Genomic DNA, 16,695 nt, shown 5'->3' on the forward strand with positions numbered 1-16,695 from the left:
TGGGACAGCTATGAAAACCTACTTCTAAGTCTCATTTAATGGCTACAGACAAAAGCAAGGGTGTCTTTAACTCTTCAGCATTACAGTGGAGGTTCAAGGAGGAGAAATGGTAACAAAAGGTACACAACACAGGACAGAGATGAGTGGAACTGCCTGCATCTGCAGATCACATGACTGTGGACAGAGAAAATTATAAGGGAGCTACAGCCAGGTTACAGAATAAAAGAAAAGCTCTTTTTCCCTTGGTAGTACTGGCGCTATAACATACGCACTCTACCACTTGAGCTACAAAAGTCCACTCTTTTTGGTTATTTTTCAGACAGAATCTCAAGCATTTTCCTGGCTTCAGGCATCAATCTTACTTCTACTGTACACATAGCTGGGATCAGAGATGCCCATCACCATACCCAGCTAGCTTGTTAAAATCTGCTAACATTTTTGCCAGGCCTGACCTTAGACTATGATTTTCCCCTCTGTCTCCTGTATAGCTGGGAGCACAGTTATACACCACCATACCTGGTGCAATCAACTATTTCTAAAAGGCTGCAAACATTCTAAAAGAAAAAAATAATAATTCTATTCACAATAGCAACCCCAAACAAATTCTAGAAGTTTAACAGAAGATATATTGAAAAATATAAAACATGGCTGAAAGTAAATGGAATAACATATCACATGTGTTGAAATACTCTTAGGATGGCAAAAAACAATTTTGTAAAAAAGATATTTGAGATGTAACCCGATTCTTTAGAACAATGCATGTATAGCCACAATGCACAGGAAAAGGTCTTCAAGCCAGGTGTGATGGCACTAACTGAAATCCTGGCATTTGAACGGGCTGAGGCAGAAGGATGACAAATTCAAGGTTAGCTTGGCTCACTCAGAGACCTTGTCTCAAAACAAAACATGTTCAATATCACTTGACATTAAGGAGATACAAATTAATAGACCACAAGGGGATATTAGCACACATATATTAGAAGACCTAGCATTTAAAAGACTGACTAGTAAATGTTGACAAGGACACAGAGAAACTAAAATCCTAATGCACTGCTCAGGGGAATGTAGAATGGTACAAGCCTCTTGTAAAAAACTGATGAAGTTTCTCACATGTTAGCACTTAGCCTAACAGTTCCACTCCAATATATCTACCCAAGAATAATTAAAATACATGTCTGTCCACACAAAGGCTTTTACATGAATGTCTACTGCAGCTCTATTCATAATAGCATAAAAAAACACAAGTGTATGTCACTGGTGAATGGACCAAGAAATATGGTATATCCATTCAGTGCAGCACTGTCAAGGAATGGATTGCTGATGTCTAACACCTTGGGAGGTTGGGGGACCTCAGTAACAGCATGCCATGTTGACATAAGGCCACATACTGCGCTCATCCACTGATACTAAAATCCCAGAGAAAGCAAAACCACAGCAACACAGAGCAAATGTACGCCGGTGGGCTGGGACTAGGCAGGAAGGTGTAGAGGCTCACTGGGAAGAGGAATAAGAGATGATGGAAATAGCTTAAAACTCAATGGGGGGGAGGGGGCTTGGGGATATGGCCTAGTGGCAAGAGTGCTTGACTCATATATGAAGCCCTGGGTTCAATTCCCCAGCACCACATATACAGAAAATGTCCAGAAGGGGCGCTGTGGCTCAAGTGGCAGAGTGCTAGCCTTGAGCACAAAGAAGCCAGGGACAGTGCTCAGGCCCTGTGTCCAAGGCCCAGGACTGGCAAAAACAAAACAAAAACAAACAAAAACCTCAATGGGGCGACTATCACATATAAATCCAATTATACTCACTTAACTATAAAATAGGTGACTTATATACTATGTATAGTTGTTGAAAGAAATATTTGCTGGGCAAAGAATTAAAAACAATTAACACAAACTAGTTAACTAATGGAACAACAATGAAACCACCAGCAATTCATTTCCTTTCGCAATCATCTCCCCGTGCCCTCCATAAAGAAGTGTGCTACGTAGGGCAGCTACTCAAAGAGCTTCCACCTGGGGTGTGGTGCTGTTTTTATTACTAACACTGGGCTACAGAATCCGCTGCCAAGCCTGCCGCTTCACTGGCAGGGGGGGAGCGGTGGCACCGGGTGTGGCAGGTGTCCTGAGCACACGGTCCCAAGGGCACGCTCCCTGTCACCGTCCTCTCTACAGACCTGACAAGACACATATGCCAGGCTCAAACTCCAGGACAGTGTGGCGCTAATAAGCTAAATACAGGGGATCTGTGTTCAGGAACAGGCTTGATTTGATTTGCTCTAATACCTGAAGTGAAATAAAAGCCGGGCAGCAGAGGGACTCATCTACTTGAGTTTAACTAGAATTCTTATAAAGACTAAGTAGGGAATAAAGAAACCCTAATTATGTTTAGGAAAATGTAAAAATAAGCAGCAAAGCAAACCTTTTTTCTCAGAATTTGCCTCAAGATTTTCAGTCTCCCTTGGCTCTATCACATGACTCCCATCAGAGTTTTTTTTCTTTTTTGGTGTGAGGTGGTTTCCCATCCTGCCTTTTGGGAGGAGTGGGGTTTCTCTCTCTGTTCAGCCATAGGTAGTAGCTATCTAAAGAACATGGAACCTGGGTGCTGCTGGCCTGTAATCTCAGCTACTCAGAAAGCTAAGATCTGAGGCTAAAGGTCAGAAGCCAGCTCAAACAGGGAAGTTCTTGAGACTCTTACCTGCAATTAGCCGCCTGAAAACTGGAAGTGAAGCTGTGACTCAAATTGGTAAGAGCGAAAGAGCTCAAGAACAGTGCCCAGGCCCTGAGTTCATGCCTCATGACTGACAGGAAAAAAAAAAAAAAAAGATACGGGAAAAACTTTAACATAGACATAGGCGCTTCTGAAAGGCTGGGGTCGTGTGGAAGTGATGTTCTCTACACAATCCTTGGCACAGGGAGTCTTCATCCAATGGCAGCAATGATAATGCCCACCCGGCCATGTTTCCCTGCATAGCAGATTGTGTCAGCTTCGCCACTGTAACACCTGAGATAAACACCTTACAAAGAATAAGAGTTCAGTCCATGGTTGCTTGGTCCCATCACTGTGGGCCTGTGGCAAAAAGTGCCTGTTAGAGCAGAGCTGTTCACCTCAAGGCAGGTAAGAAGCAGAGAGAGAAGAAGGGCTAGGGGCCCAATAGCCCATTTAGAGGCACGCTCCCAGGGAAAGCTTTCTTCCATTTGGTCCAACCTGCTACAGGTCTACTTCCTCCCAACACCGCCATCTACTGGAGCTGTGCCTTCAACATTCCTTCGGGGGCCACTGAAGTCCACAGGGTTTTGAGATGTTCCAGGCTAGAACTCTGTCCACAGAACAGCCTCACTTCCTGTGTAGACAGACACAGGGCAGAATGGCACACGCCCCTCACAGGCTCCCACTTGATGGGAAGGAAAGCCACACGGACTGAGTACCGATAGTGGTGCAGTGACCCCACAGGCCTCACAATCACACAGCTTCACTCTGGACTACTCCACTAGTCAGACACTACTTGTTCAATCCGTGCACAGCTCCCTAGAGGGGCAGTGGCAGCTGTGACACTCACTGAGTGAGTCAGCTCACGTTTTGTCTGAGATTATTTCTCGACAACTATCCAACAGCCTCCTTGGCTTCCCAACATGCAGAACTTAAAAAACAACAACAAAAAACCAGTCACATTAGGTCATGTTACAGATACTCAAAACCACAGAAGTCTGCTTGCCAAACACAACATCCAAACTCATCGGCCTGGAGCCCTTTCCTCTCTCTAGTCATGAACCTGGAGCCCTTTCTCCCCCTCCAGTCACCAGCCCGGTGCTCTCCCCTTCCACCCCAGCAGCTCCTCCTCTGGACACCAGGGCTCCATCCAGCTGCACAGAGGTCATTTCCAGCTGGGCCCAAGTATTTAATTTTTCTACAGCTAAGTAAGAATCCTTCCTTTAAAGCCCCAGTTGTGGAAGCCTGTCCGGGACTTCCTTGGAAGCAAATCTGTCTCCAGTGCCCTTTTAATATACAGCTTGTTTTGGTCAAGCTTTCATGATAAGCCACCTGACCTGGCCACAGTGATTTTACGTATGCACATGCTTCACTACCGAGTGCATATTAAAATCATCCTACGATCCCAAGACAGGGACCTGACTGCACAACCAGGGAAAAGTTTAGTACAAGGCATGTTGAAACATATCTTGTCACAGCACTCTGTCCCAGAGTGAGGAATTGCTACTCTGACAATCACTGGCCCTTAAATGTGGGGAGTGTGTCACAGGACACAGGAGCCAGCTTGAAGGCCTTTCAACTTGGCTGGGCCTGGGAACAGGTGAGCAACAAAATAATTTATGTAAATGGTATTGAATCATAAAAAGAAATAAAGTCTATAGCAGTAATAAATAAACAGGGAGGGGTGAGGCCTCACTTACAAAACAGCTACATGCCAAACAGCAAACTGCTGAAGATCACCGTGAGTCCAAATGATCGTTGTGGCTAGGTGCAGCAGCTCAGGCCTATAACCCTAACAACTCAGGAGGCAGAGACTGGGTTCTAGGACAGTCCAGGAAAAAAGTTACTGAGACTCCCTCTTAACCAACAAGCCAGGTATGGCGGTATATGACTGTAGTTCTGGCTACACAGGAGGCACAGGTAAGATTGTGGACTAAGGCTGACCTTCAAACAAAAACACTAAGGCCCTATTCTTCCACACCCCCGCAAAAAAAAAAAAAAAAGGCTGGGGCATGGCTCAAGTGGCAGAGTTACTGCTTAGCATGTGGCTTAGCATCACGAACCCAGAGTTCAAACCCAGTTGCTACCTGTAAGGTCCACCTACCCCTGGGAAGGCTCCATGCAGACGACCCCACCTGTTTAAATCTGCGCCCAGTACCTGAGTTACCTAGGTCACTGGCACACCTGGAGGCAGTTACCTCCTCCTCTGAGCTCACCTCCAATCCACCTGGCCATATGTCCTACCTTTTCCTATATAATCCAGCTCAATGCAGCCCCATGCTCTTTCCTTTTCTCTATTACTCTCTCTTGCTCCTTTCTCTCTTTTCCCCTTCTTCCTTCCCCATTGTCTCCCCGTGCCCCCATCTTGTGTGGGCTGGCAGTTTGCTTTCGCCACAATAAACTCCTTTCTGCCTGAACCATGTGGCAGGTTTCCTTTCTGGCAAACCTTACCCTACCAAAACAAATTTTCTTTAAAAAGACATTATTCTGCAGCCATCATAATAAAGGTAGGCTCAAGCAAGAACCACTAATGACGTAGAGCCTAGAGGAAATTTTTTTTTATGAGAAGGTTCTCAAAATGTGGTCCTAAGGCCAGCACTATCAACGTCATCTGGGGATTGTTTTGCTGAATCAAAACGTCCAGGAGTGGTGCCCAACTTCTGTGGGACTTTTTTTTTTTTTTTTTTGAGGGGAAGGTTAGTAATTTGTTTTGGCAGTACTACTGGTGTTTGAACTCAGGGCCTTATACATGCTTGGCTGGTGCCATACTGCTGAGCTGTACCTCCCACCTTCTGTTGGCTATTTTTTTTTTTTGGCCAGTCCTGGGCCTTGGACTCAGGGCCTGAGCACTGTCCCTGGCTTCTTCCTGCTCAAGGCTAGCACTCTGCCTCTTGAGCCACAGCGCCCCTTCTGGCCGTTTTCTGTATATGTGGTGCTGGGGAATCGAACCTAGGGCCTCGTGTATCCGAGGCAGGCACTCTTGCCACTAGGCTATATCCCCAGCCCTCTGTTGGCTATTTTTGATTTAGGGTCTCACTTCCTGCACACACATACTTCCATCAACTTAGGCTTCCATCACTGATAAGATCACAGACACACACACCACTATGCCTAGCTTCCCTCCATGAGTTCCCTCCAAGAGTTTCATGGGCTTATATGCCTTTGGCTGGCCTACAACTAAAATCCTCACACCCTCAGTCACCCACGTAGCTTGAGATGATAGGCACAAACCACTGACCTGTCTATGGGTTGAGATGGAGTCTCAAACCATGATACTGGCTAAGATTACAGGAGTGAGCAATAAGCACCTGCCTCAGCAATCTGTCTTAAGACAGACTCAAAGTAATTCTAATGTCCCTCAACTTTAACCTACACTGAGTTCCTAGATTCTGTATTATATCTTCTGTATTCCCAAAGAAATGTTCCTCTATTCCCTATAAAACCTAGTAAACTGCTTTGCACAGTCATCTCAATCTGAATTTGGTTTGAATGATAGGGTAGAAAAGACCACTGAGGCACATGAATACAATAAAGTACTTCAGAGGCCAGAGCTACAGCATACTGAGTTTCAAAAGTGAATAGAAAATTTACTTTGAGGGCTGGGAATATGGCCTAGTGGCAAGTGTGCTTGCCTCCTACACAAGAAGCTCTCAGTTCGATTCCCCAGCACCACATATATGGAAAACGGCCAGAAGGGGCGCTGTGGCTCAGGTGGCAGAGTGCTAGCCTTGAGCGGGAAGAAGCCAGGGACGGTGCTCAGGCCCTGAGTCCAAGGCCCAGGACTGGCAAAAAAAAAAAAAAAAAAAAAAAAATGTACTCTGAGACCAATAAAGTCAATTCCTCATGAGGTTAATAAAAATGCCACTGTCCCAAAAGAGAGCATATCTGCTTACAGTTTGTTAAGTCACTATCAACTGAAAATATGTTGAAACTTACGCAAGCACTTAGACTGGTATTTACATTTTAATTCTGTTATTTCTGAGAAACTGCACAGCAATTAAAATGCCATGCTGTGAGTATTATGTAAAAAATCTGCTCAGAGGAGACAGCAGTCACATGGCTGAAATGTGGCCCAGGCCTGATGGGGATGGCCAGATTTCAGAGGCATGTCCTCTCGGTGGCATTGCAGGAGACTGGAGTCCTGCAAGGAGAGTGAGCTGATTGACGTGCCTACTGAGTAGAAAAGGAAACAAACACGTTCACGTCCTGCAACTGTTTCCTTCTGTGCGAAGTACCAAAGATACTCTGGGATGCAGAATGCCATTCCAGCCTCACCACATGCCTTTCCTAATTGGCACCCTGAAAGATTTCACAGGGAAAGGGTGTTACTTCGGTATTGTTGACTTAAAGGTTATCTCGTCACAGTGAGGCAGGGGAAAATTCATCCTCAAAACTCACCTTCTTATTGACAATCCATGGAGTACGTGTCTTGGCAATTAACAATTCCTATCACCTATAGCTGTTCCCTATGTGAGAAGGCTCAGAACTCGCCTTACAAATTGCTCTTTTGAAGATCAAAGGGAAGCTGAATGTGTCTGTGTGTGCTCTGGATGAGACTGTAATTGAATGGAATTTTTAGAGAAGACTTTGCTGGCAGTGTTTGGATGACAGCCCCGGGGCGGAGGATTCAGGAGAGCTTGGCCACTCTTCCCTTTGGAGCTTCTTCCCTGCCTTTAATTGGCACCTCATTAGAAATTAATGAAAATGACATCCTCTGTTCTTCCTGCTCTAGGCATCGAATGCTACAAAAAGGCCCATCACAATTCATAACACATTCAATTTATATAGCAATAGCTCTTAAGCATTATTTATGAGATGTGAATTTCTTGTCAGCAGTTAATAACCTGTATGGAGTGGAAGGGGAATGGAAGAAAAGATTGTGAATGCATATAAAAGAAAGATTTTCTGCAGTGAAGAAGTGTTCTGTTTGAGTTCAAACTACCTTCCTGAGTCTTCACTTTCAGTAGTAAATTACTGTGCTTTACCCCTCTAAAGCCTTTCAGGGCAGTTAAGTATCTCTCCAACACTCCACGAATCCTCAAGGAAATAACCGTACAACTTACCCTTTCCAACAAGGCAGTCAGGAATGAGGAACACAAAAGCTATTTGTCAAAGATAATCCCAGAGGTATAAGTTCTCACTGCTGTCCTTCATCTGTTCAAGCTTGACAGGTGGGCACATGGAGAAAGACTCTCAGTGAGCCAAACTGAAGTCCTAGCTCTACAGCAGGGCTCCATGTGAAGGGACTACATCAAGCTCAGGGCTTTCTTCCTCAACAGAAAAGTCCTATCTTTCTCTTCGTAGACCCTTCAGAATTGCACAAGGTAAAGAGATTATGTGTTAGATAGACAGAAAAAAAAATGCAAGTCTGTGCCAAGACCAACAGACATTTAGCTCAGGGTCCAAAGGAGGATGAACAGCTTGGCAGAACAGCCACAGTAGCTGGTTTTGTTGAGGGCACAGGGTGCCACCTAACAACTATTTCTTGATTTTAGCTGGGTGCTAACACCTTAGGAAATTGGGTAGTGTGCATCAAAGCTGAAGGGTAAACTAGGAGATGTGTTACATTACTTCTGGATTACACACTACACTGTGAATTCTCACTGCTTGCCTAACAAGAGAAGAAGCATCAGTCACTGCCAGAGGCAAGACAGCACATTTGGTGGACCAAATGCTGGATCTGCTGTGGCAAATCTTGTGTAATATGAGGATTCAGTTGCTTTCGAGAAGAAAACAGGAACGTAGGTACTGAAAAATGTGATCATATTAACTGAGGAACAACCAAAAACAAGAATTTGCAAGCCTTAAGGAATTGGAAAGCCCCTCCCCTCCCCCACCGCTTTTTTTTTTTTTTTTTTGGTCGTAGGGGTTGAACTCAGGGTCTGGGCACTGTCCCTGAGCCTCTTAGTACTCAAGGCTAGTGTTCTACCACTTGAGCCACAGCAGTTCCACTTCCGTTTTTTTAAGTGGTTAATTGCAGGTAAGAGTTTCACCGGGGACTTTTCTGTCTGGACTAGGTGCTCCAAACCATGATCCTCAGATCTTAGCCTTCTGAGTAGCTAGGATTACAGGCGTGAGGAAAACTCTTTCACAGCTTCCTTTTTGTTCTGTTTCACCAAGAATTTTGAAATTTTCTAAAATCCTCTTAGGGTTAAGCTAGAATAAGAAGGTGCTGGAGCTGGGCATTGGTGACTCATGCCTGTAATCCCAGGAACTCTGAAGACTGAAATCTAAGGATTGTGGTTTGAAGGAAAAGTCCATGAAACTCAATCTCTAAAATTAACCTCCCAAAAGCTGGATGGACTTGGAGCTATGGCTAAAGTAGTAGAGCACTAGCCTTGAGCAAAGAAGCTAAGGGATAGTGTCCGGGCCCTGAGTTCAAGCCCTAGGACTGGCACACACAAAAAAATAATAAGGCGCAGGACTCCCCTGGACTCTTCCATATACACAGATCCGACTAGAGTGTGCCAGCTCTGCTGACAGCCTCTACTCCCAGCTCTCATGTCAGTCCCCTTCCCAATATCCTTCCGCAGCACTGAACAGCCTGAGGGAATGCCCCAGAGGAAATGTTTCTCTGACCCACTACACCTTTTTCTGCAGCTGAACCTTTACTTTCACCTGGCGGCACCACACAGCAGTGTGTGACAGATAGCTGCTCAAGCCAGGAACACAAGCTACAACTCAGTTTCCAGGAGAATTCTGCCAGGCCAGCTGCCCTGCCCTGTCATTTCCAAAATGGACAGAAAAATGAGGGGCAATTGAAGCAGCAAAGACTTTCTCTCCAGAAGACAGATGCAGGAAATGCAATTTTATCACTGCCAGTAATAGTTATTCCATGGCTGTTTAGGAGGTGAAAACTCCTAAAGCTAATTTCTCAGAAGTCAGGTCCAGGTTCAAAGGAATGTCCACTGATCAATTTAATAACAGAAAGTAAAAAGTAGGCCAAGAAAACTAAAATAACACGGGTCCAAAGTTTTACCTCTATGTGATATAACGCATGTGGTCAAGAGGTGAGGAAGAACTGACCTTAAGTTTTGTTCCAGTGCAAGTAAGCACACTCCTGTGTGGCAATCCTGTGATGTTATGGCACTTGAGATTTGAGAAGAAGAGTTATAACTTTATAACTAGTAACTTTATAACCATTAACTCCTCCCATGAATTGAGATTCATGAGAGAAAATTTCCAATCAAATGTTAATTTTAAAAGGATATGAAAGGAAATCTTTTATTATAAACAGTAAGAAGCTCATTTAGAATTAAAACATCTGAATTTTATGGCACAAAATTTTGCTGGTTTGGTTAATTTGTAAAATCATGAACGGAAAGGAGCCAGTGTAGTAAGCAGCAGGGACGGGATGTGATGGTGTGACTTATAACTTAGAACAGCGGGGGAGAAAATAAAGGAGTATTCAAAAGCAAGAACCCAGTGCTCCCGGTTTCTCAAGCTCTAACCCCACAGCTTGCAAGAAAGCTCTAAGGGCTTCAGCTACTTTGGGATCATTCCCAAAGCTGTGCTAGAGTACCTCAAGGGAAGATGCTTACCACAGCGACACGATCCTAATTCCTGCTGCACCAGCTCCAGTTTGGTTTGGCACTGGAAGCACCGACGTCGACTCTTCTGTTTAGACCGGCTGGCTTCCTCAGCCCGTTCAGTCCTCTCCAGTAGTCGTGGCCGCTTCACTGGTGAAGCCTCATTCTCAGACTGTGAATCTGACCAAAAAACACATTTGGGGATCAGGGTTAGTGATTTGCCTTGCAAGCAAAACTCACTAATTACTGCCAATAGTATCTTCCGGCCAGGCTATTGCCCCTGTCCAAGAAAGAACTGAACGAGAGCTGGTTTACTTGTCTGGTTTATATTGCAACTTTCTGTAAGTCAAGCCTGAGCTGGAAAAGAAGGTAGGGATGGCTCACAAAAATCAATTCTCTTTGCTAGTATGCATGCTTCATAGGACTCCAGATACTGGAAGGGGCTGTATCCAATTGATTTTGTTTCTTGAGAAGGGGGTCTCACTATGTTTCTCAGGCTGGTGTAGAATTCACTATGTAGCTGGGCTGGCCTCAAGCTCCTGTGTCAGCCTTCTGAGTGTGAGACTGCAGGTCTGTACCAGCACTCCCACTTCCTAAAGTATCTTTCTATCACTATGCTTAGCATAATTCTATACCCAAAACCAGTTGTTTTTTTAAATGACCTTTTCTAGTAAACTCACTCAGGCTTCTAGAAAACTCAGAAGAATCAGGTTCTAATACTGAAAACAAGTCGGCCTTTGTTAAGAGTGAGGAAGTACTCTTGCTTGTTCACGAACCAGCTGTCCCAGCCTCCAGTGTGGGGTGGTTATAGCACCACTTGGCACCATGGCACTAGAGGCTGTGCCACAACAGGAAGTGGAAGATGTAGTATATGAGAATTTGTACCCACATAACCCAAGAAATGAACTATAATGCAATAAAGTTCATGTTACAAGCAGGTTGTAAGTAATTTTTGCTTTCAGAAGAAGGGGTGGCAGCATCTGGGGGCTCTGTGTGCCTACTGTAAGGTCCACCCCTGGGAGGGCTCTATGCAGACACCCCCCCATCTGTGTAAGTCTGCACCCAGTATCTGCAGTAACTGGGTTACTGGCACATCTGGAGACAGTTACCTCCTCCTCTGAGGTCATATCCAATCCACCATTTCCTATATATAATCCAGCTCAACACAGTCCCCGCTCTCTATCCTTTTCTCTTTCTCACTTTCCTTTTCTCTTACTCTCTTCTCTTTCCCTTCTCCCTTCCCTTCTGTCTCGCCACGCCTCCATTTTGTGTGGGCTGGCAGTTTGCTTTCCCCCAATAAACTCCTGAACCATGTGGTGGGTTTCCTTTCTGGTGAACTTTACACCTACGACAGCTGCCACTGATTGCATGGCAAGGAGGTACCTCTGGCCAAGGCTGCATGGCGGTTTGTGTTAAGTTGCCTCTGGAAAAGACCCCCTAAAAAGATCCTCAGGATAATCCAGAGCCCATTACTCCCCACCTCTCCATCGCTAGGCCTTGATCTAAGCCCAAACCATCTCTGCCAGCCTAGAGTAACAGGAGCCTCTTAATTGGTCTTTCTGTTCACCTATCTGTCACCACTGTCTACTTCCCACATAGCAGCCAAGTGACCCCAAGTGAAGTCACAATATTTCCCTGCTCAAAACCCTCTTGCTCTCCTCTTCTCTAGAGTGAAAAGCTAAATACTTGCTATGACCCTCAAAAGACTCAGACAATGTGCTTTCCTCTATCGCACAACTCTCGGGGGGCTTTCTCCCTCTGTTCTTTCTCAGCCTCTTCCACTACCTCCAGATGATTACACCTCCTGTTCTCTTTCTTCTGTGGACACAATACACAAAGATCTTTGTGGGATCCCATTTCCTTTGAAGTCTCTGCTCCACAGTCAAATCTGCAATCTTCCTCCTGGATCATCATCTCTAGACCACCCTACCCTCTTCTTCATGGCACCCTCCCTCCTCTTTCCCAACAGCACTTATCCCTTGTGACAGTTAATCTAGAGTATCAACTTGACTGGATTGAGAAATGCCCAGAAGATTAGTGAAGCACACTTCTGCATATGTATTTCCAGAGAGGATTAGATCATAAATGCTCTGATCTAATTAATGGTTTAATCCACTGATGGATTCAAAGTTTGAGCAGACTATTCAAAGATGGGCTGAAGGAAGCAGGTTACTGGGGATACATCTTCAGGCATCCCTGCCCCTTCCTGTAATGGCCCCTATCTGCCATGATGGAGCTGCCCTGTGTCATCATGCCCTCCCCACCAGGAGGGAATGATATATTTGAAACCATGAGCAAAACAAATCTTTCCTTCCTTCTCTGTGTCTGTCAGATATTTGCTCATTGTGACATTGGACATTGTAACAATAATGGCTACCACATTATTGAAGGACAGAAAATTTCACCTGCTTTTTTTTCAATGATGTGCCCTCCCTTCCCCTCCCCCCGCCGGGGTCTCACACACACCATTCCTCAACTCAGTAAACATTTCTACAATGAGTGAATGTGGTCTTGGGACTTCTACTTTAAGTACCTTGAGTGAGAAGCAGCATGTTGATATAGAAGGCTGTCCAACATCTTTTCCTAGCCTCCCTCCCTCTCAGCAAGAAAAATCATTCTCTGGCTCCAACAGGGAGCAGGACAGTTCACTCACCGCTCCAACCCCACCACTTAGTGCACTGGCATATAGAGGGCATGCACCATTCTTGGCAACTGCAAACTTCATTTTTCATCTCATTTAATTCTTGCAGTCCTACATGACATTTTCCCCCAATACAAACCAACTAAATAAGGCTTTTGATGAAAACACCTGAAAGTAGGATCAGCCTATTTCCCACTCTGCTGAGGGAAGAAGCTGTCCAGACCCAGTCAGTATGGCGATTGAAGTAGCCTGGCATATTAGACCCACTCCCCTTCCTCTACCAGAGGAACAGGCAACAATCTAAATGTAAATCATCATAAAGCAGCCAGCCAAAAGGAATTCACTTTGTATGAGTCACACTGGTCTCCTGAGTGTTTCCACAAACCTGTAGGGGTACTATTTGTATAACAACTTTATTTACACATACCATCCCTGTTTTTGGATGTGTGCTGGTCCTGGGGCTTGAACTCAGGGTTTGGGCGCTGTCCCTGAGCTTTTTTGTTCAAGGCTAGCACTCTGCCATTAGAGCCACAGCTCTACTTCTGGCTTTTTGGTGGTTAATTGGAGATAAGGGTTTCACAGACCTTCCCAACTGGGCTGGCTTCAAACCATGATCTTCAGATCTCAGCCTTCTGAGTAGCTAGGACTACAGGTGTGAGCCACCTGCATTTTGGCTACACACATTTTTAAAAAGTACTAATGACAAAAATTCTAGAGCAAAAACTCTAACCAGTAAAAAATTACTTGGAGTACAGAGTCTAAATTTGAGGTATCCCTATAAGAAGTTATCCTCCAACCTGGGATGAAAAGTAATGGTTCACCTAAGAGAGAGGTAGCTGAAAAACATTAATACTGTTAAAAAGCTGGAGGGTCTTATACACTTACAATATGAAAAAAAAAAGGACCATTCCAGGCTTAGAGTTCACATTAAGAGTTCTTTCCATGAGTCTGGCCCAAGCTGTCAAACATACTGTCTACCTGTGGTGCACCTACCACTGTCAAGACAAGATAATTTAATTTCAGTGGCAATAAAGCTAGGGAGGAAGGGAGAGAAAAATGAGAGGGCAATGCTACCCACTGCTACTTTCAAATAAGGAAGAAAGTGATAAGTGAATTAAAAAAAAAAAACTATGACGGGAAAAGAGAATCACATCGGCATAATCACAAGCCATCATCACCACACAATCTTCTTTGATGGGATGTTCCCAAAATGAAGAGGCTTGTCTAGTTTTGACCTATTTTCCTCTCATTTTTGTAATCAAACCATATCTGATTAAAGAGCATTAAATAACACCAAAGAGAATCCACATAGGTTGCATGTTGAAATTTCCCTCTATCTATTCTACATTAATATAAAGTCTACCACATTATGGGTTGATGGTACACAACAGGCACTGAGCTTTCCTAAAGTAACAGGTCCTGAAGGAGCTTCCTGGTGCTGTCAACAGCTTCAGGCTTCACTGCATTGGCTGTCCTCACAGAACCCCACTGAGCACTAGTTGTTCTCCAAGACACAACGCCCCAGCATCTGCACAAGCCTTCAACTGAAGACTTCTGCATACAGAGTCTGTGCTGCTAAGAGAATCTGTAGTTTTTATTGTTCCTTAGAACCAAGGAACCGTTCCCAGACATTAAAAGATTCACAGCTTTTAAGCTTTGGAATATGCCACTTAGATTTCACTTCAGCTTAAAGGGACAGCTATCTTCATCTCTCTAAGGTCCCACCTGCGTGTATGCGCCATCCAGGAAGGGGACTGCACTGTAAATTTCTTGATGAGGCAAACCATTCTTTAGATTTTTCTCACAAGTCAACTCCATGTTTTAATTAGAAGCTAATGAAATAAACAGCAGTCTATAGGACCATCATGTCTGTGTAAGAAATTTACATCTCCTCTGTTAATTACTTAATGAAACCTTGCGCCATCCAGTGAGTTTCCTAAATAAGAGAAACAGATGTCCAGGGCTGGGATTGTAATTGCATAATAATGAACTGAATAAATAATTCAACTATTCAATTATAAATTTAATGTCAATTAGAACAAGACAACCAGAAAAAAGATTCAAACATGGCTAGCATTAAAGGAATTATCTACTGTTTATACTAGAATAAATTGGATGTTGAGCATTTACATTTTGCTTACAAGTATCATTTATGTTACCTTGAAGTGTTTTCAATTTCCTAAAACAATGGCAGAAAATGCCTAATTAATCTACTTGCACCCTCTTAACTTGGGAGGTAAGGGTTAAATGTGGAGAGCAAGGTGAACAGAAATAACTCTCATATGCAGCTTTAACTGTCAGAAGAAACAAGTCTTTGCAAGGAGCATGCTCATTAGCAGCAGGAGGACTGTAGTGGCAAGCTGGAGACTGTTCCCACCCCAGGAGTTGAGAGTGACTTCTAATTAAGGTCCTTCATAAAAAGCCAAGAAAGCAGATTTTTTCCAGTATGCTTTCTCTTGAGAACATAATCTAGTCTGGGAATACTCATGCACGCCACTGTACTCCCATGCTAGGTTCTTAGTTCTAGGTACTCAGAAGACCCCTCCCTCTCTGCCAAGGTGTATCAGGATGACAAAGATATCACATCACATCTTCAAAAGAAAATATTAAGAAAAAGTATGTTATCCTTGTCAGCAACCACTGCTTAAATGTTAACAGAAAATAAATACAATGATTTAAAAACAAAAATCTTCTGACAGGAGAAATACTTCTAATTATATGTTCCTAGCCAATTGAAAAAAGAAAAACCGGGTGTTAAGATTTTCAATTTAAGCACATTTTAGCTGGAAAGCTTCACTGGAGCCAACAAACAGAGCTACTTCTTCTAAAATTCTGTTTTGTCTCTGACAGAAATTCACATTTGTTCTTTACTGTCACTGCTCTTGTCTTTATTCCTCATGTCCTCTCCTGAAAACTTCCAAAATAAACTGTGTCAGGCCTGTCAGTGCTGCATCCCAGTCTCTCTTAATCTCCTGTCACTGTACAGCTGGCAGCGAGCACACCCCAGGCTGCTCACCAGCACTGTGGACTGTGACATCGCAGGTGGGCGCTGAGCTTTCTGTACAAGCCCATACTCAATATAGAACAGGAGAGTGGGAGAAGAAAACTAGCAACAAAGGGAAGAGCGCCTTTTCTATTCCCTTCACCTACACCTTGCCTTACTTCTACGCAAGAAAGATGAATCTGTTTAATCTCAGGCTCTATGACAGCTTTTGAGGTACTCAATCAGATTTTTAGAACCTATCAGAGTCTCTTGACAGATTGACATTTATGATCCCGACAGCCTGTGCAAACATCAGTAAGAGCAGTAATTAATGAACCCTTACACATCACTGTGCTCTCCTTCCACCATTTAAAAGAACCTTAGCTGCTAAAACCTCTGACCACGAAAAATACAACACTCTCACTGGAAAAACTAATTTAAAGAAAGAAAGACACATTGAAGAAAAAAAACAGCTGTCTTGTAGTCTTTTCCTCTCCATGTTTCCATGTTTGGCTTTCAGAGTAGAGGGTAAGGGGGGATTACATTCATCCTCTCCTGGCATATTACTCTGAGTGCCACAAAGATACTTTAAAAAAATGTACTTTGACTAGGATTTTTTTCTTATCTTTCTAATGATCCTAGCATGCTTTTGGAATAATTAGCCTATTAACCCATTATGTGGACATAGAATGAGGTTCTGAAAGCTACTATATTTTTTCTGTGAAAAATGCCATCATCTTCATGTGACATGGAGATTAATTGGTCTTAAAGTACATGCAAGATGCAAAGTCCTGGATCACAGCCATTTAAAGTCAGCTGTTTATAATCTGTGG

General features: G+C 43.8%; 1 protein-coding gene across 2 annotated transcripts in view; it reads right to left on the reverse strand.

The window, feature by feature from the left end:
* The window catches only part of Zfand3 (zinc finger AN1-type containing 3), a 191,300-nt gene that overhangs the window by 19,339 nt on the left and 155,266 nt on the right, over positions 1-16,695 (reverse strand). For both annotated transcript variants that reach the window (XM_048347835.1, XM_048347834.1), the window contains one exon: positions 10,251-10,418. In XM_048347835.1, the coding sequence (XP_048203792.1) occupies positions 10,251-10,418 (168 nt within the window). The remainder of the gene's footprint in view (positions 1-10,250; positions 10,419-16,695) is intronic.

Source organism: Perognathus longimembris, chromosome 6, assembly GCF_023159225.1.
Source record: "Perognathus longimembris pacificus isolate PPM17 chromosome 6, ASM2315922v1, whole genome shotgun sequence".
Lineage (NCBI taxonomy): Eukaryota > Metazoa > Chordata > Mammalia > Rodentia > Heteromyidae > Perognathus > Perognathus longimembris.